The sequence below is a fragment of the Silene latifolia genome, chromosome 9, assembly GCF_048544455.1.
Source record: "Silene latifolia isolate original U9 population chromosome 9, ASM4854445v1, whole genome shotgun sequence".
Lineage (NCBI taxonomy): Eukaryota > Viridiplantae > Streptophyta > Magnoliopsida > Caryophyllales > Caryophyllaceae > Silene > Silene latifolia.
The window spans coordinates 197719748-197744358 of record NC_133534.1 but is presented as its reverse complement, the minus strand read 5'-3'; the positions used below and the strand labels follow the sequence as shown (position 1 = coordinate 197744358).

Sequence of the window (24611 nt, the reverse complement as noted above, 5' to 3'; positions counted from 1 at the left end):
ATTGGTTGGTCGATCGAGTAGTTTATTACTCGATCCAGAAGTCCTGGAACTAGGAGTTACTCGATCGAGTAACAATTTTGGTCGATCGAGTAGATTACATGAAGAGTTACTCGATCGAGTTGTTTCAAACTACTCGATCGAGTGGTTTTCGCTGTCATGGGCTTTAATTAGTCCGTGAGTTTGTTTTAGATATTGGACTTGGTAGTTTTTCTATTTAAGCGCATAATAACTAGGTCATTAGTATCTAATCTATTTCTATTCAGTTTTCATCTATCATTTTCAACATTACTCTTCTCTTTTCCTTTCACTATAACTTTGCTTTCGGGGTTATTTAGCTCGGATTTGTTTGTTCTTTACGCCGGATTCTTGCGATTGTAATCTCTCATTTTCAACATTACTCTTCTCTTTTCCTTTAATTTTCTGCCCTAATTACTTTTATGCATTTTCATTATTATTCCATTATGTTTTGTATTAGTTATTTCAATATTGTTATTATTGACAACATTAGGGATATGAGTAGCTAATCTGTTTCATGTTGGGATTAGGGGATCTACGGTAGAAATCTGACGATGTAGTAAATAAGTTAGATGAATTAATTGTGAGACTTTGTCCCCATAGCAATATAACTGTATTTACCGACTTAGTTGAGTGCACGCTTCTGAGTCACCCTTTTAATCTGGTTAAATTTAATCCTGGATCGGAAGATTGGACTAAATAGCCCTGCTATGAACAGTAGACTACCCTGACGAGGACAGAAGTTAAGTTAGTGGTAATTTAGGATAGAAAGTGGACCGGAAGGACCTTTCCATATCCGTCTCACAGTAATTTATCTAAGTTGTTTACAGTTGAGTCACTGGACTACCGTAGTGAACCGAAATCCTGACATGTCCCCTCTCTATTGATAGCTTATTCTCATTTTCTGTCTTTATTGCTCTTCTTTGCTTCTCTTCCTTTAAACCTTTTAGTTTAGAAAACCAATTACAACCCCCCCCCCCCCATTTGTGACCAAATAGACGGACTCTTATAGATATCTTGCCTCCCTGAGGAGATCGACCTGACTTCTCTAGCTATATAGTTAGTTTAGTTAGTTTATTTTTGATAGGTATACGACAGCCCTGTCAAATTTTGGCGTCGTTGCCGGGGAGGCAATTGCCCTATCTGTCTTTGTTTCGTTTATTTTATCCGTCTCAGGGAATTTCCGTTCCTTGAGACAGTTCTTATTTATTTTCTTTCAGTGTTGTGTATGCTCAGGTCAAACAGGTTGGAGTTAGTTTCTACTGATTCTAAGCCAGAGAAATTGTTTAGGGATAGACTTCGTCTGCAAAGAGAATCACGAAAGGAAGCCTTGAGTACTTTCGAACCCGAACTTCAACATTTCCTATTTACAGAAAACCCGTCTTTTGAAGAAGATATTTTCAGTTCTGTAAACCAACCAGTAAAGATGCCGAACATTGCTAGTCATTCGGAGCCTAAAGCATCATCTATTCCTAAAGGTTTCAATCTCCAGACTGAGGATGGGAATACTTTTGACATCCGTCCGTCCTATATCATTCTGGTGGAGAGAAATATCTTTAGAGGTGTGGCAGGTGATGACCCGAGGAAACATATAGAGGTCTTTACGGACTATTGTTCTACTATCCCCGCCACAAAGGGGGTAACTCAAGACAAGATTAAGGAGGTGTTATTTCCTTTTTCTTTGACTGACTCAGCCAAGGAGTGGCTGACTGATTTGGACCGTACAGCCGCAGGGGTCACAGACTGGGAGACCCTTGCTCTTGCCTTTTATAAGAGGTATTTCCCTCCGCAGCTCACTAATCAGATGAGGGCAAAAATCACTAGTTTCAAGCAAGCACCTGATGAAACTTTCTATGAAGCATGGTGTCGTTTCAAGAGGTTGGTGAGGTCTCTTCCTCACCATGGTTTTGACCCGTGGTTTCTGTCCAACCAGTTCTACAATGGGTTATACGATGATCACAGAGCCATACTTGATGCATCATCCAACGGGAGATTCCAAAAGAACACTGACGATGATAAGGGATGGGCCCTTATTGAAGAGATGGCGACCCATTGTGCTGAGTATGGAAACCCGAGGGATGGTATTAGATCAGTTCATGCAGTCGATAAGCAAGTTGTGGCTCAGCTGGAAGCCATGAATGCTAGGTTTGATAAGTTGGAGTTGCATTCTCTTGGGGAGCCTCAGACGGTTCATTTGCTTACTAGAGGGGAGACTGTCACATGTGAGAGGTGTGAGAGCAACGACGGTCACACTGCTGTTGGCTGTCTTACAGAGAAGGACAGGTCCTTGCTTTTCAACAATACAGGCAAGGAGGGGGTTCCTATTATAATAACCAAGGGGCAGTCCATCCCAATTTGAGGTGGACAAGTCAAAATGTGCTCAATCTTACCCCTCCTCCGCAGCAGCAGCAGCCATATGTCCCTCCTCATAAGGCTCAACAAGGCTTTCAGAAGTCTCCTTCCTTTCCTACACCTAATCAAGGTGCATCATCTTCTTATGGGGTAAGTGAGATAGGTGAGTTGAAGACGATGTAGCAGTCTTTGACAAAGTAGTGGCAGCTAAGTGACCAACAAAAAGATGCATCTATAAAGGCACTTGAAACTCAAGTTGCCCAGTTAGCCGCGAACCAATCCACAAGGAAACCGGGACATTTACCATCACAAGCCGATAAAAATCCACATGAGACGGTGAATTTAATTAATTTGAGGAGCGGTTATTCATATGAAAGACCGAAATCAGACACGGGGAAGGAAATTACTGCTGATGAACAGTGTTCTGTTGAAGAAAAGGAGCTGACGACAAAGAAAGTACTCGATCAACTAATTTCTGGGGGTCGATCGAGTAAAAATGGTAAAGAAAAGACTCGATCGAGTGGAATTGCTACTCGATCGAGTGAACAGGAAAAAGAAGAGCTCGATCGAGTGAATTTGCTGAAGAATCTGCTCGATTGAATGATATGTTTGGTCGATCGAGTAATGCCGATAAAGAACAACTCGATCGAGAGCCTGCTAGTGCTCGATCGAGTTAAGCATCGCTTGAAAGACCTCGTTCGAGAGGAAAGAAGTCTCGATCGAAGGATTTAGAGCTTGATTCGGCTGATACATTGGAAGAGAGGAACAAAGTGCTCGAGATACCCATCACGGTGCCTTTCCCGAGGCATTTGCAGAGTACTAAGGGTAATCAACAATTCGGCAAATTTGCCGAACTCCTGAAAAGCTTGCAAATCACTGTGCCATTCGCCGAACTGCTGACACAGGTACCCTCTTACCTTAAATTTATGAAGGAAATTCTATCACGTAAGAGGCACATAAACGACCATGAGACGGTAGCTTTGACCGAAGTAGGGACGGCCCTAGTTCAGAATAAGTTACCTCCCAAACAGTCAGACCCGGGTAGTTTTTCGATTCCGTGTCATATTGGTGCCCACTTAATTGATAACGCGTTATGCGATCTTGGCGCTAGCGCGAGTGTCTTACTGTTGTCTCTTGCTAAGAGACTTGGTTTGACCAAGTTTAATTGCACAAATATGACTGTTCAGATGGCCGACCGTAGTATATCACGACCACTAGGTGTCATAGAAGACATACCTGTTAAGATCGGGAGGTTCTTTATTCCCGTTGACTTCGTTGTGCTTGACATCCCCGAAGATACACATACCCCTATCATTTTAGGGAGACCATTTTTATTTACTGCCCGTGCAGGATAGACGTCGGGCACAAGACATTGACTTTCCAGGTTGGGGACGAGGAATTGATATTCCATCAGTCTAATTTCCGAAGGGCTCCCATGCAAGCTCAGCCTTGCAATGCCCTCTCTTCTATTGACACTCCAAATGAAAATTTAGAATATTGTGTTGTTATCGTGACCCCTCCGTCTATTTTCCTTGCTGCAGGTATAGATGGAGATAATGCAGGAGCTGTCAACAAGTATTGTGCAATTAATGTCAGTTGAAGTGGGAGCGATGATGTTAAAGCCGGTGAGAAAGGAGTAAGGACAAGAAAAATCCGTGCGTATGTGGACGTCAACTATTCTCCTCCTAACGATTCAAGTTCGAGCTCATGGAAATTGAAGAGGACGATTAATGTAGCTGGGGTGACATCCTCCAGTCAGGAGCCCTCCGAGGGGCTGCTGAATTGATTTGAGAAGTGAGCGGGGAAATGCCCCGTGTAACAAATTGTATAAACAAATTTTAATTTCTTTTGGATTTGTTTATTGCTTTTAATTAGGACAATTAGAATTTAGACATTTTTAGCATAGATTAGAAGACTATAGACTGTTACTATTCGTATTTGGTATTTTGGGATATTTTTGCGAGTGTTTTTATGCAGGTTTGGGGAGTTATACGCAAATTCAAGAGCTTACACGAGGAAAAGAGCTCGATCGAGTACTTTTTGTACTCGATCGAGTGGATTATGTTCGATCGAATGATCCCATATAACTCGATCGACAAAAGCTGAAAAGAGGAGTTCTCGATCCAGTAACTTTTTACTCGATCGAGTAGATGAATACAAGAAGTTCTCGATCGAGCAGTTCTAAAGCACTCGATCGAGTGAAATTGGAAATTACACGCAGGGAGTCTCTTTAACTCCTTCCTTTGTTTTATTATTTCATTTCTTCTTCATTTCTTTCGATTACCCCTATTTGCGATAAAAAAAAACCCCCAAAATCCTCCATTTTCTTGCCCATTTGCCAAATCCCCCACCTACATTTTGTTCCTTGCAAATTAATCATCATTTTCCCTCTACTTCCCGTTTGATTTAAGCTATTTTACACGGTCGATTAAGGGTTTTAGGGTTTCGTGGTTTTTTAATCAAAAATTGCCATTGTTGCTTGTTGATTATCGATTAATTGCTATTTGTAGGTTCTTAATCATCAAGTAAGTAATTCCTACACTTCTTTGCATTTTAATTTCATTAATTTTGTTTTTTATGAAGTGAATTGGGAATTAGGGTTTCGAAATTCCTCATTTGGTCGAATTTTCGACTATAATTGTAATTCTTTGCCCAATTTGTCTTACTTGATGATTAATTCCCGTTCCTCATTGATTTTTACATGTTTAATTCGAATTTTATGGGAAATTTGCGATTAGGTTAATCTCAGTCGAATTTTTCGACTGTTATTGGGTCTTTACTGCTGGTTAGGCCTCATTGGCCTCAATTGTTGCTTAATTTGCTGCTTCTGTCATCTGCTACCCTTCCCCTATCGCTGTTTACCCGCTATCATTCGAATTTTTTGAGGAAAAGTTGGGAATTTTTAGGCTGTAGTCGAATTTTTCGACTGTTTAGGGGAAGCTTCATGCTGTTTTCACGCTGATTTCTTATCGATTTTCCCCTGCCCTTTTTTATTAGGATGGATTCTAGCTCTATGCCTTCTATGAGCTCGACTTCTAGTTCATCCTTGTCTGAGACGGTGGTCCCTGCTATCACCACCGCCTCCACTTCTGTTAGTACCGCAGCTCTTGTGTTCTTAATTTCTGATGCCGGTAGTGTGTTTACTGCTGCTAGCACTGCTGTTAGCCCTGTTACAGCCACCACTTCAGCCACAGCCTCTAATTCAGCCACAGTGAGCACACATGTCGTGGAATCACCTACAGCCGCAGCTCCTTTTAGGGCCGGGGCCGAGGTCGCGGTCATGCTCGTGCTACACCAGCTCCTCGTGCTCCTGCTGGCACGGTCACTGTTCGGGTGGACGACACTCTCGACTCCCACCCTGAGTTCCCCCAGGTAACTTTCGTTAATGGTATTCATCGTGAGAGGTTTTATAGCTTAGTTGACTGTGACTTTCTCCTACGCACTTTCTTTGACGTACTTCACTTCAGAGGCTCGGCTTCTACGAGCCAGTCTGTGTGCTTTTACGGGGCACGGGGATGGCCGGACTCATCACTATGAGTGGCCACACTTTTCGGGAGCTGAGCCTTGAGTTCTTCAGCTCCTTTACCTTCTCCTCAGGGGCACACGACGCTGTCCCCACTAGTCTTTCTGTGTCCTTCCGGTTGTTTAACCGGACCTTTTCTATGACACTTGAGGGGTTTGGTACCCGGCTCGGCCTTTCCTTTACGGGCGCAACTGTTGCCCCTAAGAAGGTCATTAGTCTACTTTGGCGGGCTTTGGCACAGACCCCGTTTCACGAGCGAAAGCTCGCTCAGGTCCACCTACCCCCCGCTCGTTACTTACTCAGACTGATGGGAAGTACTATCTTTGGCCAAAAGGAGCCAAACAACATCAACAACAACGAGCTTTCTATCTTAGGCGGTTACCTGAACATCGACGGCGAGGGTCCCTTTACCCTCAACATCGCCTATTTGACCGCCAAGTACTTCCAGGCTCAGGGAGAGAAGGTGGTGGGCACCATCGTCTGCGGTGGCATAGCCACCTTTCTTGCCCGTTCTCTCCTCACCATCTTGCCTCGTGACTTACCATACATTGACGGTGATAGATATCTGAGACTAGCTGCCATGCACTCTCAGACCTGGCTGACCATAGACTACCGGACATGGAAGATAGATGGTTCCCTGTTCGTAGACCTTCCTTGTGACACCCTGCCTCATCTCGCCCCTTTGCCTACTGTTGCACGGGGCGCCCGACCACCATCTCTAGCCGAGTACCACCTCCAGGTCCGCCCACCTACTACCTTACCCGCCGCTAAGAAGCGTCGTAGACTTGAGACCGGAGAGGGGTCCCCACCTTCCACGGGTGGCCAGACTTCCACGGCCACACCTACCCCGATCCCTACTCCTACTCCTACTCCCGCGCCTGCTGACCAGACACAGACACAGCCGGTTCTTCCGGCTAATTTTGTACCTCCACCACCCTTTGAGGCGTCCTTGGTCATGGACCAAGGGCGCCGTGACGGTTTGTTAGTTGAGATTGCAGAGAGACAGGCTCATATGGAGCGGGACATAGATTTGACTTTGTTCCCTCTATACGAGTATCACATGAGGCGACACCGTCCGATCCCAGAGGGTTGGCCACACCCTTCCTTTTACCGGTACCCAGCTGAGGGGTACCCGGAGCCTGCTAGTGAGGAGGAGGAGGAGGACGAGAACCCGGCGGCGGCAGCGGAGAGAGCTCGAGCTCAGCAGAGGAGGAGGAGAGAGAAGGAGGTGGACCCGGACTACACCGTGACGGTGGAGGACGTGACGCAGGAGGCTGACGAGTAGCTGCTGGTCTACTCACTTCCCCAGTTTTCTGGCTGGTTTGGGGAAGTTCGTGTTTTGTATGTCTATTCTCGCTCTTTTCTTTATTTTGTCTCCTTTTTATTTTATTGTTTTTCATTTTTTATTGGTTGTATATTCCCGTTCCCCTATATATATCTGCTGGTGTATGCTGGAGGACAACGAGGGCGTTGTCCATTTTGGTTTGGGGAGGATATTGCATCCTTTTGAGTCTGCATTTGCATTTGTTTTGCATTCATGTTTCTATTTTCAAAAAATTCAAAAATATTCACGTTTATTTTGCATATAGGTTGAGTCGGAAAGGTTGATTTCCGTGAGTGATATTGCACTATAACTTGTCATTTTACTTGAGCCTTGCACTTCTGTTGATGGTCATTAGCTTTGTCATACGTATAGTCTACGAGTTTTTGTTGAAATATAGCTGACTGTTTAGACTTGACCTGATAAATTGGCAAACTACTCCATAATTTCTAAGATTTAGAGCCCATATATATAACTGGTGACATTCATGACCAGTTCGTTAGGAATTGAGAGTAGTACTCCTTGCATAACATGTTCATAATTTTTGCACTTTTATGACATTCGATTTCTTGTCAAATGCACACATTCGGGTTTGTGGTCGGTGTCACATGCAGGGAGGTGCTTGCAAATTTTTCCCTTTTCTTATATTTTTTCACCCATTTAGCTCCACTTAAGCCAAAACTTGTCTTTTTGACCCATTAGCTACATCCCAAACTTAGCCTGCCTAGTCAAGCTAGTTTAGTATGTCCTTTTGTGGTATGATTTTCCGTCTGCAGTTTTGGCCCGTATCATTTTGTTTGGAGTTGGTGAAAATAAAGGAAGGAGAAAAAGAGAAAAAAAAAGAATTGAAAAAAAAAAGAAAAAATGTGAAAAAGAAAAAAAAAGAAGAAAGAAGAAAAATGAGTGTATGATTCACGTGAATGAAGAAGAAAAAAGAGTTGAAAAAATATTTGATTTGTATTAGTTGATTCATTTAGACGGTTTTAAAAAAGGAAAGTTTGTGACCGTCTAACTCCTCCGTTTTTATTCAATTTTTTTTGAGGAGATTGTGTATATGATTAGTGAGTTGTGTGCCAAATGAAGGGCACTTGTATTTTATTTTTCAGTCAGTTGAGATTCGGACGGTCTTATTTGGTCCTGTTTAGGAACTAGCTTGGCGCTTTTACCTCCACATTACCATAACTTGTTTTGCCTTTTCTCACCTGAACCTCACTATTCCCATATCATTTGTAAGCCCTCGGCTGTGACGGACATTATTGGTTCGAGTGTGTGCATTAGTACTTGAATCGTCTTTCATTTTTGTTGCATGCACGCTATGTAGGTCGCAGTTAGGTGAGTGACTGTCTTTCTCTCTCTCTTTCACATTTATTATTCACCCTTTGCTTCATGAGAGAAGAGTGACCACGTGAGAGTCCGATTTTGTTGGTCTTGCAAGGTCGATAGGTCGGCTATATTTCTAAACAACTTACAACTCATTTGCGTATTGACTACATAGCTATAACTGTTAATTTTTGTTGCATTAAATTTGTTCAAGTAGACAAGTTAAGCTAGCTCTGAGTTTTCATCTCCGTTCCATTAGTTGTATTTTAGTTTACTGGAGGACGAGTAAAGGTTCGGTTTGGGGAGATTTGATACGTGCATTTTGTATAGTCTTTTTAGCCTATTTCAGCACGTATTCCCATGTACTTTTGTACCATTTATATAGTATTATGCCCCGAATTGGCTACTTTGGTTCGTTTTGTCCATTTTGTAGAAATGAACGCGGAAGTAGTAGAATCGTACCGTTTTCTTCCCTTTCTGCATGCATTTTGAGGAGACGGGATTGTTCAGAGTGAGATCTTACATTGGGATGCGTGAAGAGACGGTCTACGGAGCAGTCGGTCACGAGTTTGAGCTGTTTTGGAGGAAGAACACTCGACCGAGCTGTTTTATCACTCGATCGAGTGGTTTCTATGGCATTGGTTGGTCGATCGAGTAGTTTATTACTCGATCCAGAAGTGCTGGAACTAGGAGTTACTCGATCGAGTAACAATTTTGGTCGATCGAGTAGATTACATGAAGAGTTACTCGATCGAGTTGTTTCAGACTACTCGATTGAGTGGTTTTGGTTGTCATGGGCTTTAATTAGTCTGTGAGTTTGTTTTAGATATTGGACATAGTAGTTTTTCTATTTAAGCGCTTAATAACTAGGTCATTAGTATCTAATCTATTTCTATTCAGTTTTCATCTATCATTTTCAACATTACGCTTCTCTTTTCCTTTCACTATAACTTTGCTTTCGAGGTTATTTAGCTCGGATTTGTTTGTTCTTTACGCCGGATTCTTGCGATTGTTATCTCTTTCTCCCTTTTTAATATTACTCTCTCTTTTATTCATCTTAATTACTTGTTTTGTTGCTTTAATTTTCTGCCCTAATTACTTTTATGCATTTTCATTATTATTCCATTATGTTTTGTATTAGTTATTTCAATATTGTTATTATTGACCACATTAGTGATATGAGTAGCTAATCTGTTTCATGTTGGGATTAAGGGATCTACGGTATAAATGTGACGATGTAGTAAATAGGTTAGATGAATTAATTGTGAGACTATGTCCCCATAGAAATATAATTGTATTTACCGACTTAGTTGAGTGCACGCTTCTGAGTCACCCTTTTAATCTGGTTAAATTTAATCCTGGATCGGAAGATTGAACTAAATAGGCCTGCTATGAACAGTAGACTACCCTGACGAGGACGGAAGTTATGTTAGTGGTAATTTAGGATAGAAAGTGGACCGGAAGGACCTTTCCATATCCGTCTCACAGTAATTTATCTAAGTTGTTTACAGTTGAGTCACTGGACTACCGTAGTGAACCGAAATCCTGACATGTCCCCTCTCTATTGATAGTTTATTCTTATTTTCTGTCTTTATTGCTCTTTCTTTGCTTCTCTTCCTTTAAACCTTTTAGTTTAGAGAACCAATTACAAACCCCCCCATTTGTGACCAAATAGACGGACTCTTACAGATATCTTGCCTCCCTCAGGAGATCGACCTGACTTCCCTAACTATATAGTTAGTTTAGTTAGTTATTTTTGATAGGTATACGACAGCCCTGTCAAGAGATCAGGAGTTTCTTGGGTTTGGCAGGGTACTATCGACGGTTCGTGAAAGACTTTTCAAAGATCGCCAAACCTATGACGGTGTTGATGAGGAAAGAAAACAGGTTTCGCTGGGATGAAAGTTGTGAGACGGCGTTTCAAACATTAAAGGAGCGTTTGACCACAGCTCCAGTCTTAGCTTTACCTGAAGGGTGTGAGAACTTTAAGGTCTATACAAATGCTTTAAAGAACGGGTTGGGTTGTGTGTCGATGCAGAATGGGAAAGTCGTAGCCTATGCTTCTAGGCAATTGAAGCCTTATGAGGAGACCTATCCGACGCATGATCTAGAATTGGGTGCAGTTGTGTTTGCTCTCATGATTTGGAGACACTATCTTTATGGAGCGACCTTTAAGGTGTTTTCTGATCACAAGAGTCTAAAATACATCTTTACTCAAATGGAGCTGAACATGAGACAGAGGAGGTGGATAGAGCTTATCGGGGACTATTACATGGATATCATATACAATGAAGGGAAAGCAAATGTGGTTGCTGATGCGTTGAGCAGGAAGAGTGTGCATTCTCTATGCACAACTATGTCTTTGATGAGGTTGAGAGATTAGGTGGGAAATATGGGGATACATGTGATTCAAAAAGGGGATGCTAGAGGAGACTTGACAGTGGAGCCGGATCTTTATGATGATCTTCGCAGGAAGCAGGCTCTCGATTCTAAGATTCAGGAGTGGAGAGCTGGAGCAGAGAAAGGGACAATGTCTCGGTTCTCTATTCATTCTGATGGGAGTGTTTGGTTTGATGGGAGATGGTGTGTGCCTAAGGATGAGGAGTTGAAAAAGGTAATCATGACAGAGGCTCAATGCACACCGTATTCAGTGCATCTGGGTGGTGACAAGCTTTATAGAGATCTGAAGAAGACGTTCTGGTGGCCTGGGATGAAAAGGGAGACAGCTGAGTTTGTGGCTAGATGTTTGATATGTCAGAGAGTAAGGGGGGGGGGCAGCGATGACCACAAGGTAAGATTCAGTCTCTTGAGGTACCTGAGTGGAAATGGGAGTCTATCTCCTTGGATTTCATTATGGGTTTACCGAGGAGCCAGCAGGGTAATAACATAATATGGGTGATAATTGACCGTTTGACTAAGTCAGCTCACTTTATTCCAAATAAAGATACATGGAGTAAGGTGGAGTTGGCTAATGGCTATAGGAAGCATGTGGTGAGATTACATGGGGTACCAAAGGACATTGTGTCAGATTGGGATGCGAGGTTCATTTCTCGGTTTTAGCAAGAGTTGCAGGAGATGATGGGAACTACCTTGAAGATGAGTACTGCGTTTTATCCTGCAACAGATGGGCAGCCAGAGAGAACTATCATGCTTTGATAGATATGTTGAGAGCTTTTGTGATGGAGTTTGGTGGTAGTTGGGAAGATAGGTTTGATTTGATCGAGTTTTCATACAACAACAGCTACCATACGAGCATTGGGATGGATCCGTTTGAGGCTTTGTACGGGAGGGGATATAAGAGTCTGATTTGCTGGGATGATAGAGCTGAGGCAGTGGTTTTAGGACCACAAATGGTACGGGAGATGATAGAACAAGTGAAAGTGATTCGGCAAAAGATGAAAGCGACCCAGGATCGACAAAAGAGCTATGCGGACTTACAGCGTCGAGACATCGAGTTTCACGTTGGGGATAATGTTCTTTTGAAATTGTCACCGATGCGTGGGGTTATGCGGTTTGGTAAGAAGGGAAGTTAAGCCAAAAGTTTATTGGACCGTATGAGATTTTGGATCATGTGGGAGAGGTTGCTTATCGGTTAGCCTTACCACTAACTTTGGATCGTGTACATAATGTGTTTCATGTGTCTCAGTTACGGAAGTATGTGAGTGATCCTTCCCATGTGTTAGAGGTGGAGAACATCGAGTTGGATGAATCCTTGTCTTATCTTGAGGTGCCAAAACAGATTCTTGGTCACAAGGTTCGCAAAACTAGGTCCAGGGAAACAGTGTTGCTCAATGTTTTATGGTCTAATCAGGAGGTTGAGGAAGCAACTTGGGAGGCGGAAGAGGTTATGAAGGAGCGGTATCCGTCTCTTTTTGATCAGGTATGTGTGGTTACAGGGACGTAACCATGTTTCTTTTAGGGGGGAGGAGATGATCGCATAAGGTTTTGGTATGGTTTTATGTTTGTTTTGGTACAGTTAGTAGTTGTTTTGTGTCGGTATGAGTTGTGGTTGGGTTTTGTTTTTGAGTTTTTGTTGCGTTGTTTTGTCGTGGTTGAGTTAGTGAGTTTGTTTTTGTGTATGGGTTTGAACTTCGGGGACGAAGTTCATTTTTAAGGAGGGAAGACTGTAATACTACGGTGTTATGTGTTGTTGGGTACTCTATCGAGTAAAGCATACTCTGTCGAGTAAGTGAGTTTTGCGCACAAAACAGTGTTATGTCTGATGGGTACTCCATCAAGTAGGGGCCATTCGATCGAGTAAGTCAGTTTTTACGGGTTAATTGCCGGGTTTTGATAGCAACGTGAGAATGATATAAAAACACTTTTCGTCAGTTATTTTTCACTTTTTACCCTATTCTAAGTTTCACAAAGATAAAACAAAATAACGTTGTTTTTCTCTTTCGCATTGCTATCGAATCCGAAGGCTTGTGTCGTCGGAATCCAGAGTTCTTTACGCGGTTGAGACCGTCGCATTGTGGGTAAGATCCTAGTACAGTTTTTATATAGTTTCGTTGATTTTGGTTTAAACCCTAATGGGTATTTTGGGGGTTTTGGGTGTATTGTTAGTTTAGATGGTTCGTAGAGGAACGTTTCTTATTCGCTGTTGTGGCGATAGTGGTGATTGCATTTTTCCAGGTAGGGTTTCCTACTCAGTTATTGTTTACATAATGCGAGATGGTTGATTGGTTGTTGATTATTGATTGTTGATTAATAGCATTTGTCTATATCGTATTGGAATTGGTAATTGTTGATGTTGTAGTTGGTTGTGGTTGTTTGGCTTCACGCCCTTGATTCGCCCCTTGTAGAACCCGCCACAAGAGGGGATGTGCACATTAACGAACATGGGTTTGCGCTCAGAATAGATGAACGAGGCTTAGGTGGGAATGGCTGAGGTACCCCATTGGCGGTGTGGATTACTGGTTGCGGCCGTAATCTGGCAGGAATAGACCTTCAGGCTAGTCAGGTGATTGGTGATGTGACGGTGTTGGAGGATTGTATGTATTGTTGTTATTGCCTTATTGTATATTGTGTAATCAGTAACTGGCCCCGTTTAATTGTTTTAAAAATTGTGGTGATCCATTCAGGGATGGTGAGCAGGTATGATATGGATACGCGAGGGATAGCTGGGACTGAGTCATCACGAGTCGTTTAGAGTCTTCCGCTGTGTTACCAAACTTTACATTTGATTTAGTCGGTTTTGGATTTGCAACAGTTGTATCTCTTTTAACAGTTTTTGATTTTGTTATGTATCGCGTTAAACTTATCTATTAAAGTATGTTCTTTTATGGTCAACTCGATATACATTGTCTCGGGTAATCGAGATGGTAGCAGTTCCATGCATTAGGTGGTCTTGGTAAGGCACCTTGGTGTAGGGGGTGTTACACTATTAGATAGGGTTAACAGGTGTTTAAGGTCAGGTTTTAAGAGTGTTGGCAACAGGCCAAGAAGGGCAATCAAAATGAATAGAAGAAATCACTACGGGTCAGAGGTTTAACACTGAGTTGACCAAAATCACCAAAAGATTAAGGAGAAAAGATCAGAGAAAATGAAGACGAGTTGAAGTAATGAAGGTTTTGAATGAGTCTAGAATAAAGGGCAATTTAAAGGAGTAGAAGGTAAGCGGGAGCTGACAAAACAAGGGACAGACCCACACAATGTAAATAATGCTCTTAGAATGATGGTGACACATGTTACAAGAAGGTGAAATAGGCAAACCTCGAGAGGAGAGAGTAACATTATGTGGGAGTATACCTGATACGTCTGTCGTATACCTATCAAAAATCAACTAACTAAACTAACTATATAGCTAGGGAAGTCAGGTCGATCTCCTAAGGGAGGCAAGATATATGTAGAAGTCCATCTATTTGGTCACAAATGGGAGGGGGTTGTTTGAATTGGTTTCTAAACTTAAAGGTTTAAAGGAAAGAGAAATAAAGAAAGAGCAATAAAGGCAAAAAAATAGGTTTAAACTATCAAATAGAGAAGGGGCATGTCAGGATTTCGGTTCACTACGGTAGTCCAGTGACTCAACTGTAAACAACTCAGACGAATTAATGCAAGACGGATGTGGAAAGGTCCTTTTGGTCCACTTTCTATCCTAAATTACCACTAACTTAACTTTCATCCTCGTCAGGATAGTCTACTGTTCATAACAGACCTATTTAGTCCAATCTTTCGATCCAGGATTAATTTTAGCCAGATTAAAAGGGTGACTCAGAAGCGTGCACTCAACTAAGTCCGTAAATACAATTAAATTGCTATAGTGACAGAATCTCACAATTAATTCATCTAACCTGTTTACTACATCGTCACATTTCTACCGTAGATCCCCTAATCCCAACATGAAAGAAGTTTAGCTACTCATATTGCTATTAATACTATCAAAACTAACAGCAGATAAATAACCAGCATTCAACATATTAAAACAATGATTAAATTGCATCAAAAGTAAATTAGGGCAAAAAGTAAATAAAGCAAGACGAAGAATTAAAGCAAATGAAATGAAGTTTATTTTAAAGAAAGGAGAAAGAGATTACAATCGTGCGAATCCGGCGTAAAGAACAATCAAATCCGAGCAAAATAAATCCCAAAATAAAGTTACAGTGAAGGAGAAAATAGTATGCAGTCTTTGTTGTGTAGAATAGATAAAAGCTAAGTAGTGAATAAAATCTGATACTAATGACCTAGCTAATACGTGCTTAAATAGGAAAATAACTAAGTCCATAAGCTAAAACAAACTCACGGGCTAATTAAAGCCCACGCCAGCAGAAACCACTCGATCGAGTGGAATAAAACCACTCGATCGAGCAAAACTCCATAAAATCTACTCGATCGAGTAGAATAGTCACTCGATCGAGTAACTCTCTTTTCAGCACTTCTGGATCGAGTAGAAAACTACTCGATCGACCAACCAAGACTATCAAAACCATTTGATCGAGCAGTAAAACCACTCGATCGAGTCTTCTGTCTTCAAATCAGCTCAAGTTCATGCCCGACTGCCTCGTAAACTGTGCCTTCACACATTCCAATGCAGTATCTCACTCTGTAAAGTTCCGTCTCCTTTAAATGCATGCAAAAAAAAGGACAGAAAATGGTACGATTCCACTACTTTCGCGTTCATTTCTACAAAATGGACAAAACGAACCAAAGTAGCCAATTCGGGGCATAATGCGATATAAAAAGTACAAAAATGCATGGAAATACGTGCTAAAATAGGCTAAAAAGACTATATAAAATGCACGTATCAAATCTCCCCAAACCGAACCTTTACTCGTCCTCGAGTAAACTAAAATGCAACTAATGGAACGGAAATGAAAACTCAGAGCTAGCTTAACTTGTCTACTTGAACCAATTTAATGCAACAAAAACTAACAGTTTTAGCTAAGCAGTCAATACGCAAACGAGTTATAAGCTGTTCAGAAATATAGCCAACCTATCGACCTTCCAAGACCAACAAAATCGGACTCTCTCGTGGTCACTCTTCTCTCATGAAGTAAAGGGTGAATGTTATATGTAAAAGAGTGAAGGAAAGACAGTCACTCACCTAACTGCGACCTACATAGCATGCATGCAACAAAAATGAAAGATAATTCAAGTACTAATGCACACACTCCAACCGATAATGTCCGTCACAGCCGAGGGCTTACAAATAATATGGGAATAGTGAGGTTCAGGTGAGAAAAGGCAAAACAAGTTATGGAAATGTGGAGGTAAAAGCTTCAAGCTAGTTCCTAACAGGACCATAATAAACCATCCGAATCTCAACTGACTGAAAAACTAAGTACAAGTGCCCTTCATTTGGCACATAGCTCACTAAACTCAAACACAATCTCCTCAAAAATATGGAATAAGAATGGAGGAGTTAGACGGTCACAAACTTCCCTTTTTTAACACCGTCTAAATGAATCATATAAAATAAATCAAACTTTTTTTTTTCAACTTTTTCTTTCTTTTCTTTTTCTTTCACTGTACACGTGAATCAACCTCTTTTTTTTTCTTTTTTCATTGTTTTTTTTTTCTTTTTTTCTTTTTCTTTCTTCTTCACGTTTTACTCTTTTTTTTCTTTTCTTTTTTTTTTGGTAGAAAGTAAGAATTTCATTAACATTGAAAGCCCACATACATTGTTTTGTCAACCATACAACAAATTATCGAATTGGAGAATCCAATTCTGATCAACTACTCTTAACCCAGACAAAGATCACTAGACAGTAAGCCAACTTAAGGCTCTCCTCGCCCTGTCTTTATATTTGCAACTAACACGAACCATTACATCATTCTTAAGCCGCCTAAAGATAATTCCAGGAGACCAAACCATCAGTGTGACTCTACAATGGTTTCGAGCCCACTAAATGTGATATATCAAAGCCAAAATAACAGCTACCAGGACATCCTTGTGATCAAACTGACTAAGCCCAATCCACCAGTCCATCAACTGCTGTGCAGGAATGGAACTGTGACACCATCCATTCACCAGTTGCAAACACCTCTGACTGTACTCACAACCAAAAAATAAATGCTCATGGCTCTCAGCAGCATCACCACATAATTCACATTGTGTGTCAGAACTAATACCTATGGAACGCAGTCTGTCCTTAGTAAGCAAACGACCTTGAATCCAAAGCCATCCAATGAACTGTTGTTTAGGGACATGAATGCTGTTCCAGATGCAGTTATACCACGTTACAGCAGGAGCTGCAGTACCCAACCATTGGTAACCTTAAGCTATGGTATACTCAACATCCTATGTAATCCGACCATTATTCACATACCCTGCAAGGAGTCTATTCTTGATCCTGCAAATACGTTTCCAGGCCCAGCTACTCCCCTGAGATGGTTTGTAGTCATCCCACGCAACATCTTTAATATAAATACTGTGAACCCATTTAACCCAAAGGTGGCCTTTATTGTTCATGATCCACCACACATACCTTCCCACTGCAGCAACATTCCATCTTCTCAAATCACAGACTCCAAGCCCCCCTTGAGTTTTAGGCAGACACACCCTATCCCAAGCAACCAGAGTAGGAGAATGAGACAAAGCTTGACCTTTCCAAAGAAAATTTATGCAAATGGATTCAAGTTTAGTCATAATACAAGTAGGGATTATATAAATTCTTGCCCAATAACTATGGAGAGCTCCCAACACACTCTTGATCATCACCAATCTACTTGTATATGACAGTTTTTTGGCACCTAGAGCTCTAATACGATCCACAATACGCTCCACCAGAATATTGCAGTCCAAAACTGACAATTTCTTAGCAGAGATACGAACCCCCAAATATTTAAAGGGTAGAGTACCTATTTTCAAACCAGAAACCAAAGCAAACTTCTCCAAAATCTCCCTGGGCATGCCATTCCCATAGACATTAGACTTCTGCTTATTTATTTTCAACCCAAAAGCAGCTAAGAAAGTGTTGAAGGCTCTGATAGAAACAATCATAGAATCCCAGTCTCCACGGCAAAAAACTAATAGGTCATCAGCAAAGCACAGATGGGTAAGGTTCATTCTCTTACACAAAGGATGATGCTTGAAACCATCTATATCCTTCATTCTGTTAAAGATCCTGGTAAGGTATTCCATGCAAATGGAAAAAAGAAGAGAGGACAAGGGATCACCTTATCTTAATCCCCTTTGTCCTTTGAAATAACCAAAGGACTCACCATTCAAGGACAAAGAATAGTGAGGTGTAGTCACACACTCCATCACAAGCCTAGTAAAATGAGTAGGAAATTTCAGAGCTTTCAGCATACCCTCCAAGAAATCCTATTCAATAGAATCATAGGCTTTTTGCAGATCCAACTTCATCATCACTCTGGGAGAACAATGTTTCCTATTATACAGCTTGGTAAGGTCTTGGCAAATCAAAATGTTCTCCACAATATCCCTATCTTTTATAAAAGCACTTTGAGTAGGGCTAATGATATCAGGGAGAATTTACCCTAATCTATTGCACATAACCTTAGCAATGCATTTATAAATCTTGTTGCAGCATGCTATAGGCCTGAATTGAGTCACATTTTTAGGCATATCAACTTTTGGTATAAGGGTGAGAGTAGTATTATTAGTCTGCTTGAGTAGCTTCCCAGTGATAAAAAAGTCCTGAACAGCAGCAATAACATCAGCACCAATCACCCCCCAGGCATCCTTAAAAAACTGAGAATTAAACCCATCAGGGCTTGGGGACTTGTTGCCAGGAATAGAGAAGAGCACACTCCTTACCTCATCCCCAGTAACTGGTCTAGCAAGGCAACTGTAATGATGCTCAGTCAAAACAGGCCCCTGCCTAACAGTAGGGAAGTGAACTCCTGTGACAGGACAACTAGTTCCCAGTATCTGTTTGTAATAACTCTCAAAAGCAGCATTAATACCCTGAACCTGAGTAAGAACAATCCCATTATGATCTTCAATTTGCACCACCTTATTGGCTATTCTTCTTTTCTTTATTGCAGAGTGGAAGAAGGAAGTGTTATCATCACCCTCCTCTAACCAGGAAACTTTAGCCTTTTGAGCCAGAAAAGAAACCCTTGCTTCATCCAAGGCTTTAAAACCATCAGCTGGAGCCTGCTCTGCCTCAATGAGTTGGGGGTCAGAAGGCCTAGTTTGGAGTTCAGCCTGAATATTATGAAGGGTCATAAGCATAATCTGAGCATTCTTTTCCACATCATGAAAATTATCTCTATTCAATTGCTTGAGATCAGACTTCATAGCCTTCATTTTTTTAACCACCTTGTACATAGGAGTGCCATATATAGGAGCATTCCAATGTTTAGTAATGATACCCAAGAAATCAGGGGATTTAGCCCACATATTAAAATATCTAAATGAAATGTTTCTAGCCTTATCATTAGGTTCCATCTGAATGAGGCAAGGGCAGTGGTCATACACCCCTTCAGGCAGGAAATTGGCAAAAGATTTAGGGAATAAATGCAGCCAATCATCATTAATAAGAGCTCTATCAATCCTACTGTAGACCCTAGATTTTGCATCTTGTTTGTTTGTCCAAGTGAAAAAAGAGCCTACAGCCTTAATATCCTCAACACCACAAGACTGAACACAACTTTTGAAAGGAGCCATTTCAGCACTAGTAATGTTAGCCCCAATCCTTTCATTAGGAAACAAAACATTATTAAAGTCACCCCCAATTAACCAGGCCCCTGGAGTAACCTTATGATAGTGTTCTAAGGTATTCCGAAGCACCTTCCTCTCAGCAGCTTTGTTAAAACCATAAACAAAGGTAACCCAGTAAGTCAAATTCTTCCCTCTGTCAGTAATCTTTGCATGAATAGTTTGAGCAGAAATATGTTGACTGTCTAAGGTGAGAGCATGTGGATTCCAAAGAACCCATATTCTACCCCCTTTATGACTTTGATGATTAGTACAAACAGACCAACAATCACTAATGAAATTACTTACTTTCTTCCATTTATTATGTTTCACCCTAGTTTCAATCAACCCAAATAACTCTAACTTATTTAAATGCAGGAATCTCCTAATATCCATCTGCTTATTAAGTTTATTGAGGCCCCTCACATTCCAGAAACCTAATCTAACCATAATCACATGTAGTCCTTGGAACACTGCCCATCTCCTGATTAGTAGCATCATTGTCCTTATCCTTCCTTAAAGACAGTTTAACAGCTTCAACATAAGAGTGACTACCAGGTGTAACAACAGGAGGATGAGTATCCTGTCTACTCAGTCTAGATGCATTCTGAGCAGGAGACTTCCCCATGTTGGCTCCAATAGTTCTTACCACACCATCCTTTGGGGTAGCTAAAACAGTGGCAGCATGGACAACTTTTTTCCTCCACACCTGAGTTACTTTCTGAGTATCAGTCTTCTTTCTGCACTGCCCTGTAGCATGCCCTATACCCCGGCAAGTATTGCAGATTATAGGGAGCCAATCATACTCCAATTTCACTTTCCTCTCTTTTCCTTCCTCATCCATGAAACTCAATGATTCAGGGAATTGTTGATTGACCTTAACTTCAATCATAAGTCGTGCATACCCCAGAAACATTTTCTTCTCAGTTGCTTCATCCCTTCTAATAACTGTCCCAATTTGACCCCCAAGTTTATGCAAACAGGTTTTACCCCAGAACTTAAGATCTAAACCCACCAACTTAACCCAGATAGGAAGCTTGTCAAGTTTCTCCTTAACCAGGTCAGTTGTGGGTGTCCATTCTCTAATTATGACGGGCTTGTTGTCAAACATTACATCCCCTTAATGTAAAACTCTTTGTTGAATGGCCTTAGTCTTAAACCTTACAAGAAAGATTCCATTAGGCAAAAAGGACACCTGGTTGTACTCATCCTCTTTCCACATTCTTTTGATAAATCCATCCAACACATTCCATGGAGGATTGGCTCCAATAACATAACCAAAGATAGATGTAGACCAAAAATTGATTTCGTCCTTAACATCATCTAAGGTTAATTAGAGTAAAGGTGAAGACTTTTTACGAGAAACTTCAGACCACTCACCAGATGATTCTGTAGGAACAGCATCCGCAGTGACAGCAGGCACATCTTCCTCTTGTACCTCCTCCTCTTCTGGAATAAGCTCCAAATCTTCATCCAGATCATATGGTTCAAGGTTCTCTTCAGTAAAATCCAACACCCTAGCCCTAGATTCTGTTTCCTCTGTCTCCGTTTGAAGATGATGTTCTTCAGCTGCTTGTTGAGTATCATAATTTTTGTTATAGTTTTTAGAAATTTTATTACTATTTTAAGTATTATTTTGTTGTTGTTTCCTTGCTTTTGCCATAGTCACAAAACCCTAGAACGATTCTTCCAATTTTCAGAGCTTTTTCTCTCTCTACATTCTCTCTATTAATCGCTTTTTCTTTTCTCCTTCCTTTATTTTCACCAACTCCATACAAGAAGATACAGGCCAAACTGCAGACGGAAAATCATACCACAAAAGACTACTAAACTAGCTTGACTAGGCAGGCTCAATTTGGGATGTAGCTAATGGGTCAAAAAGGCGAGTTTTGGCTAAAGTGGAGCTAAATGGGTGAAAAATATAAGAAAAGGGAAAAATTTGCAAGCACCTCCCTGCATGTGACACCAACCACAAACCCGAATATGTGCATTTGACAAGAAATTGAGTGTCATAAAAGTGCAAAAATGATGAACATGCTATGCAAGGAGTACTACTCTCAATTCCTAATGAACTGGTCATGAATGTCACCAGTTATGGGCTCTAAAACTCATAATTTATGGAGTAATTTGCCAATTTATCAGGTCAAGTCTAAACAGTCAGCTATATTTGAACAAAAACTCGTAGACTATGCATATGACAAAGCTAATAACTATCAAAAGAAGTGCAAGGCTCAAGTTATAGTGCATTTTCATCACGAAAATCTACCGTTCCGACTCAACCTATATGCAAAAATAAACGTGAATATTTTTGGATTTTTGAAGTTTTTCTAATTTTTTTGGTATTTTTGAATTTTAATGAAGTAAATAAATACAAATGCAAGCTGAAAAATAAACGTGAATGCAAAACAAATGCAAATGCAGACTCAAAAGGATGCAATACCCTCCCCAAACCAAAACGGACAACGCCCTCGTTGTCCTCAAGCATACACCAGCAGATATATACAGGGTATGGGAATATACAACCAATAAAGAATAAAAGCAATAAAAAAAAAGGAGACAAAAATAAAAGAGTAAGATATACATACAAAACACGAACTTCCCCAAACCAGCCAGAAAACTGGGGGAGTGAGTAGACCAGTAGCTACCCATCAGCGTCGTCGTCGTCGTCGTCCACCACCGAGAACTCCGGATCCTCCTCCTCCTCTCTCCTCCTCCTCTGCTCAGCTCAAGCTCTCTTCGCTGCCACCTCTGGGTCCTCGTCCCCATCCTCCTCCTCCTCAGCAGACTCCGGGTACCCCTCAGCTGGTTACCGGTAGACGGAAGGGTGTGGCCAGCCGTCTAAGATCGGACGGTGTCGCCTCAAGTGGTACTCGTACAGAGGGTGTAAGGTAAGAGCTAAGTCCCTCTCCATACGAGCCTGTCTCTCTGCAATCTCAAGCAACAAACCATCACGGCGCCCTTGGTCCATGACCGCGGACGCCACAAAGGGTGGAGGTAGTACGAAAGTAGCCGGTAGGACCGGCTGTGCCTGTGTCTGGCCGGTGGGTGCAGGAGTAGGAGTGGGAGTAGCCGTGGAAGGCTGGGCACTCCCAGAAGGTTTGGACCCCTCTCCAGTCTCAAGTCTACGCCGCTTCTTGGCGGCGGGTAAAGTGGGAGGTGGTCGGAGTGAAAGGTGGTAAGCAGGTGGAGGTGGCAGTCGGGCACCCCGTGCCACAGTAGGCAAGGGGTCTAGACGGGGGAGAGTGGTGCAAGGTAAGTCTACAGACAAGGAACTGTCTCTATTCCATGTCTGGTAGTCTGCAGTTTGCCAATGCTGAGAAAGCATGGCATCCAGACTCAGATACCTCTCACCCTCGAGGTACTGCAAGTCACGAGGCCAGACGGGGTAAAGGGAACGGGCAAGAATGGTGGCTATGCCGCCGCAGGCAATAGATCTTGTCTCCTTCAGCCCCTGGGCCTGAATGTACTGGGCGGTCAGGTAGGCAATGTTGAGGGTAAAAGGACTCTCGCAGTCAACGTTCAAGTAACCGCCCAAGATGGAGAGCTCGGTGTTGGTGATGTTGTTTGGCTCCTTTCGGCCAAAAATGGTGCTCCCCATCAATCTAAGAAAGTAACGGGCAGGGGGAAGGTGGACATGTGCGAGCTTTCGCTCGGGAAAGGTGGTCTGGGCTAAGGTCCGCCAAAGCTGACGAATGACCCTCTTATGGGCGATAGCGTCGCCCGTAGAGGAAAGGCCAAGTCTGTGACCAAACCCCTCCAAAGTCATCGAAAAAGTCCGGTTGAACAACCGGAAAGACACTGAAGAACTAGCGGGGTCAGCATCGTGTGCCCCGGAGGAGAAGGTGAAGGAGCTGAGGAACTCAAGACTCAGCTCCAGAAAGGTACGACCACTCATAGTAATGAGTCTGGCCATCCCTGTGCCCCGTAGAAGCTCACAAACCGACTCGTAAATGCCGAGTATCTCCAGTGCCGATTTATCTAGAAATCGGGAAGGTACAAACTCATAGCCTAGAAGGTTATAAAACCTCTTACGGTGTACACCGTTAATGAAAATTACCTGCAGATAGTCGGGGTGAGAGTCGAGGGAGGTGTCCCTTCGAACAGTGACTGTGCCAGAAGAAGAAGCAGCTGAAGTGGAGGGAGCGGCAGAAGTAGAGGTAGCAGGAGCTGGCGTAGAACGGGAATGTCCATGACCTCAACCCCGGCCTCTAGAACCCGAAGTAGAAGCCCGTCCAGTGACGAAGCTAGGAACTAAGGCCGCTCTAAAGGCAGCTGCAACTGTAGGTGAGTCCGCCACAGGTGTGAAAACAGCGGCTGGAGTAGAGGCTGTGGCTGTTGTGGCCACCACTAAAGAAGAAAGACTAGCAGCAGTGCTAGTAGTGGTGGTGGCCGTAACTGAAGTGGCAGCCAAAACGGAGCTAGCAGCAGTGCTAGCTGACGCAAAAACTGTACCGGCAGCTGGAACTAAAAACACAGGGGTTGCGGTACTAACAGAAGTGGGGGCAGTGGTAACAGCAGGGACCACCATCTCAGTCAGGGATGGACTAGAAGTCGAGCTAGTGGAGGGGAGTGAGCTAGAATCCATCCTGTAAACCAAGGGCAGGGGAATTTATAAGAAAAAACAGCGGCTAACAGCAAGAAAACCAGTATGGTAACAGCATGACAATCCCCAAACAGTCGAAAAAAATGACTATAGCCCGAAAATTCCCAATATTTCCTCAAAATTTCGAATGAAGTATGTAAACATCGATAGGGGCGGGATAGCAAGCAACAACAGCAGCAATTAAGCGATAAATGAAGTTGCATAAAGCATATGACAGACTAAATTCGACTGAAAACCCAGATGACAGTCGAAAATTTCGACTGAAAATCACCCTTATCGCAAAGTTCGTATAAAATCCGAATTAATCATGTAAAAATCAATGAGGACATGGGATTAAGCATCAAGTAAGCTAATTAGGGCAACCAAGTTC

At 42.1% G+C, this 24611-nt stretch overlaps 2 protein-coding genes and 1 non-coding gene across 3 annotated transcripts; all 3 read right to left on the bottom strand.

Moving 5' to 3' along the window:
- Positions 1–1817: 1817 nt before the first annotated feature.
- LOC141603583 (small nucleolar RNA R71) lies at positions 1818–1923 on the bottom strand. Its single transcript, XR_012525447.1, has one exon. It is a non-coding gene; the product is annotated as a small nucleolar RNA R71 (small nucleolar RNA).
- Positions 1924–16875: 14952 nt separating this feature from the next.
- Positions 16876–18084, bottom strand: LOC141602085 (uncharacterized). The gene is made up of 3 exons (XM_074422396.1): positions 17459–18084; positions 17300–17355; positions 16876–17222 (listed from the first exon to the last, which is right to left on the bottom strand). Exons 1-3 carry the CDS (start codon positions 18082–18084, stop codon positions 16876–16878), a joined length of 1029 nt encoding a protein of 342 aa, XP_074278497.1.
- A 1996-nt stretch (positions 18085–20080) lies between these two features.
- Positions 20081–20749, bottom strand: LOC141602084 (uncharacterized). The gene has a single exon (XM_074422395.1). The coding sequence runs from the start codon at positions 20747–20749 to the stop codon at positions 20081–20083; it is 669 nt and encodes a 222-aa protein (XP_074278496.1).
- Positions 20750–24611: the final 3862 nt, after the last annotated feature.

Coding starts and splice junctions, on each gene's coding strand:
- LOC141602084 (XM_074422395.1), bottom strand. CDS start 20,749: ATGTTTGACAACAAGCCCGTCATAATTAGAGAATGGACACCCACAACT.
- LOC141602085 (XM_074422396.1), bottom strand. CDS start 18,084: ATGAAGGATATAGATGGTTTCAAGCATCATCCTTTGTGTAAGAGAATG. Junction 17,356..17,458: donor AATGTTGCTGCAGTGGGAAG/GTATGTGTGGTG, acceptor AAACCATCTCAG/GGGAGTAGCTGGGCCTGGAA. Junction 17,223..17,299: donor AAGAATAGACTCCTTGCAGG/GTATGTGAATAA, acceptor TGGGTACTGCAG/CTCCTGCTGTAACGTGGTAT.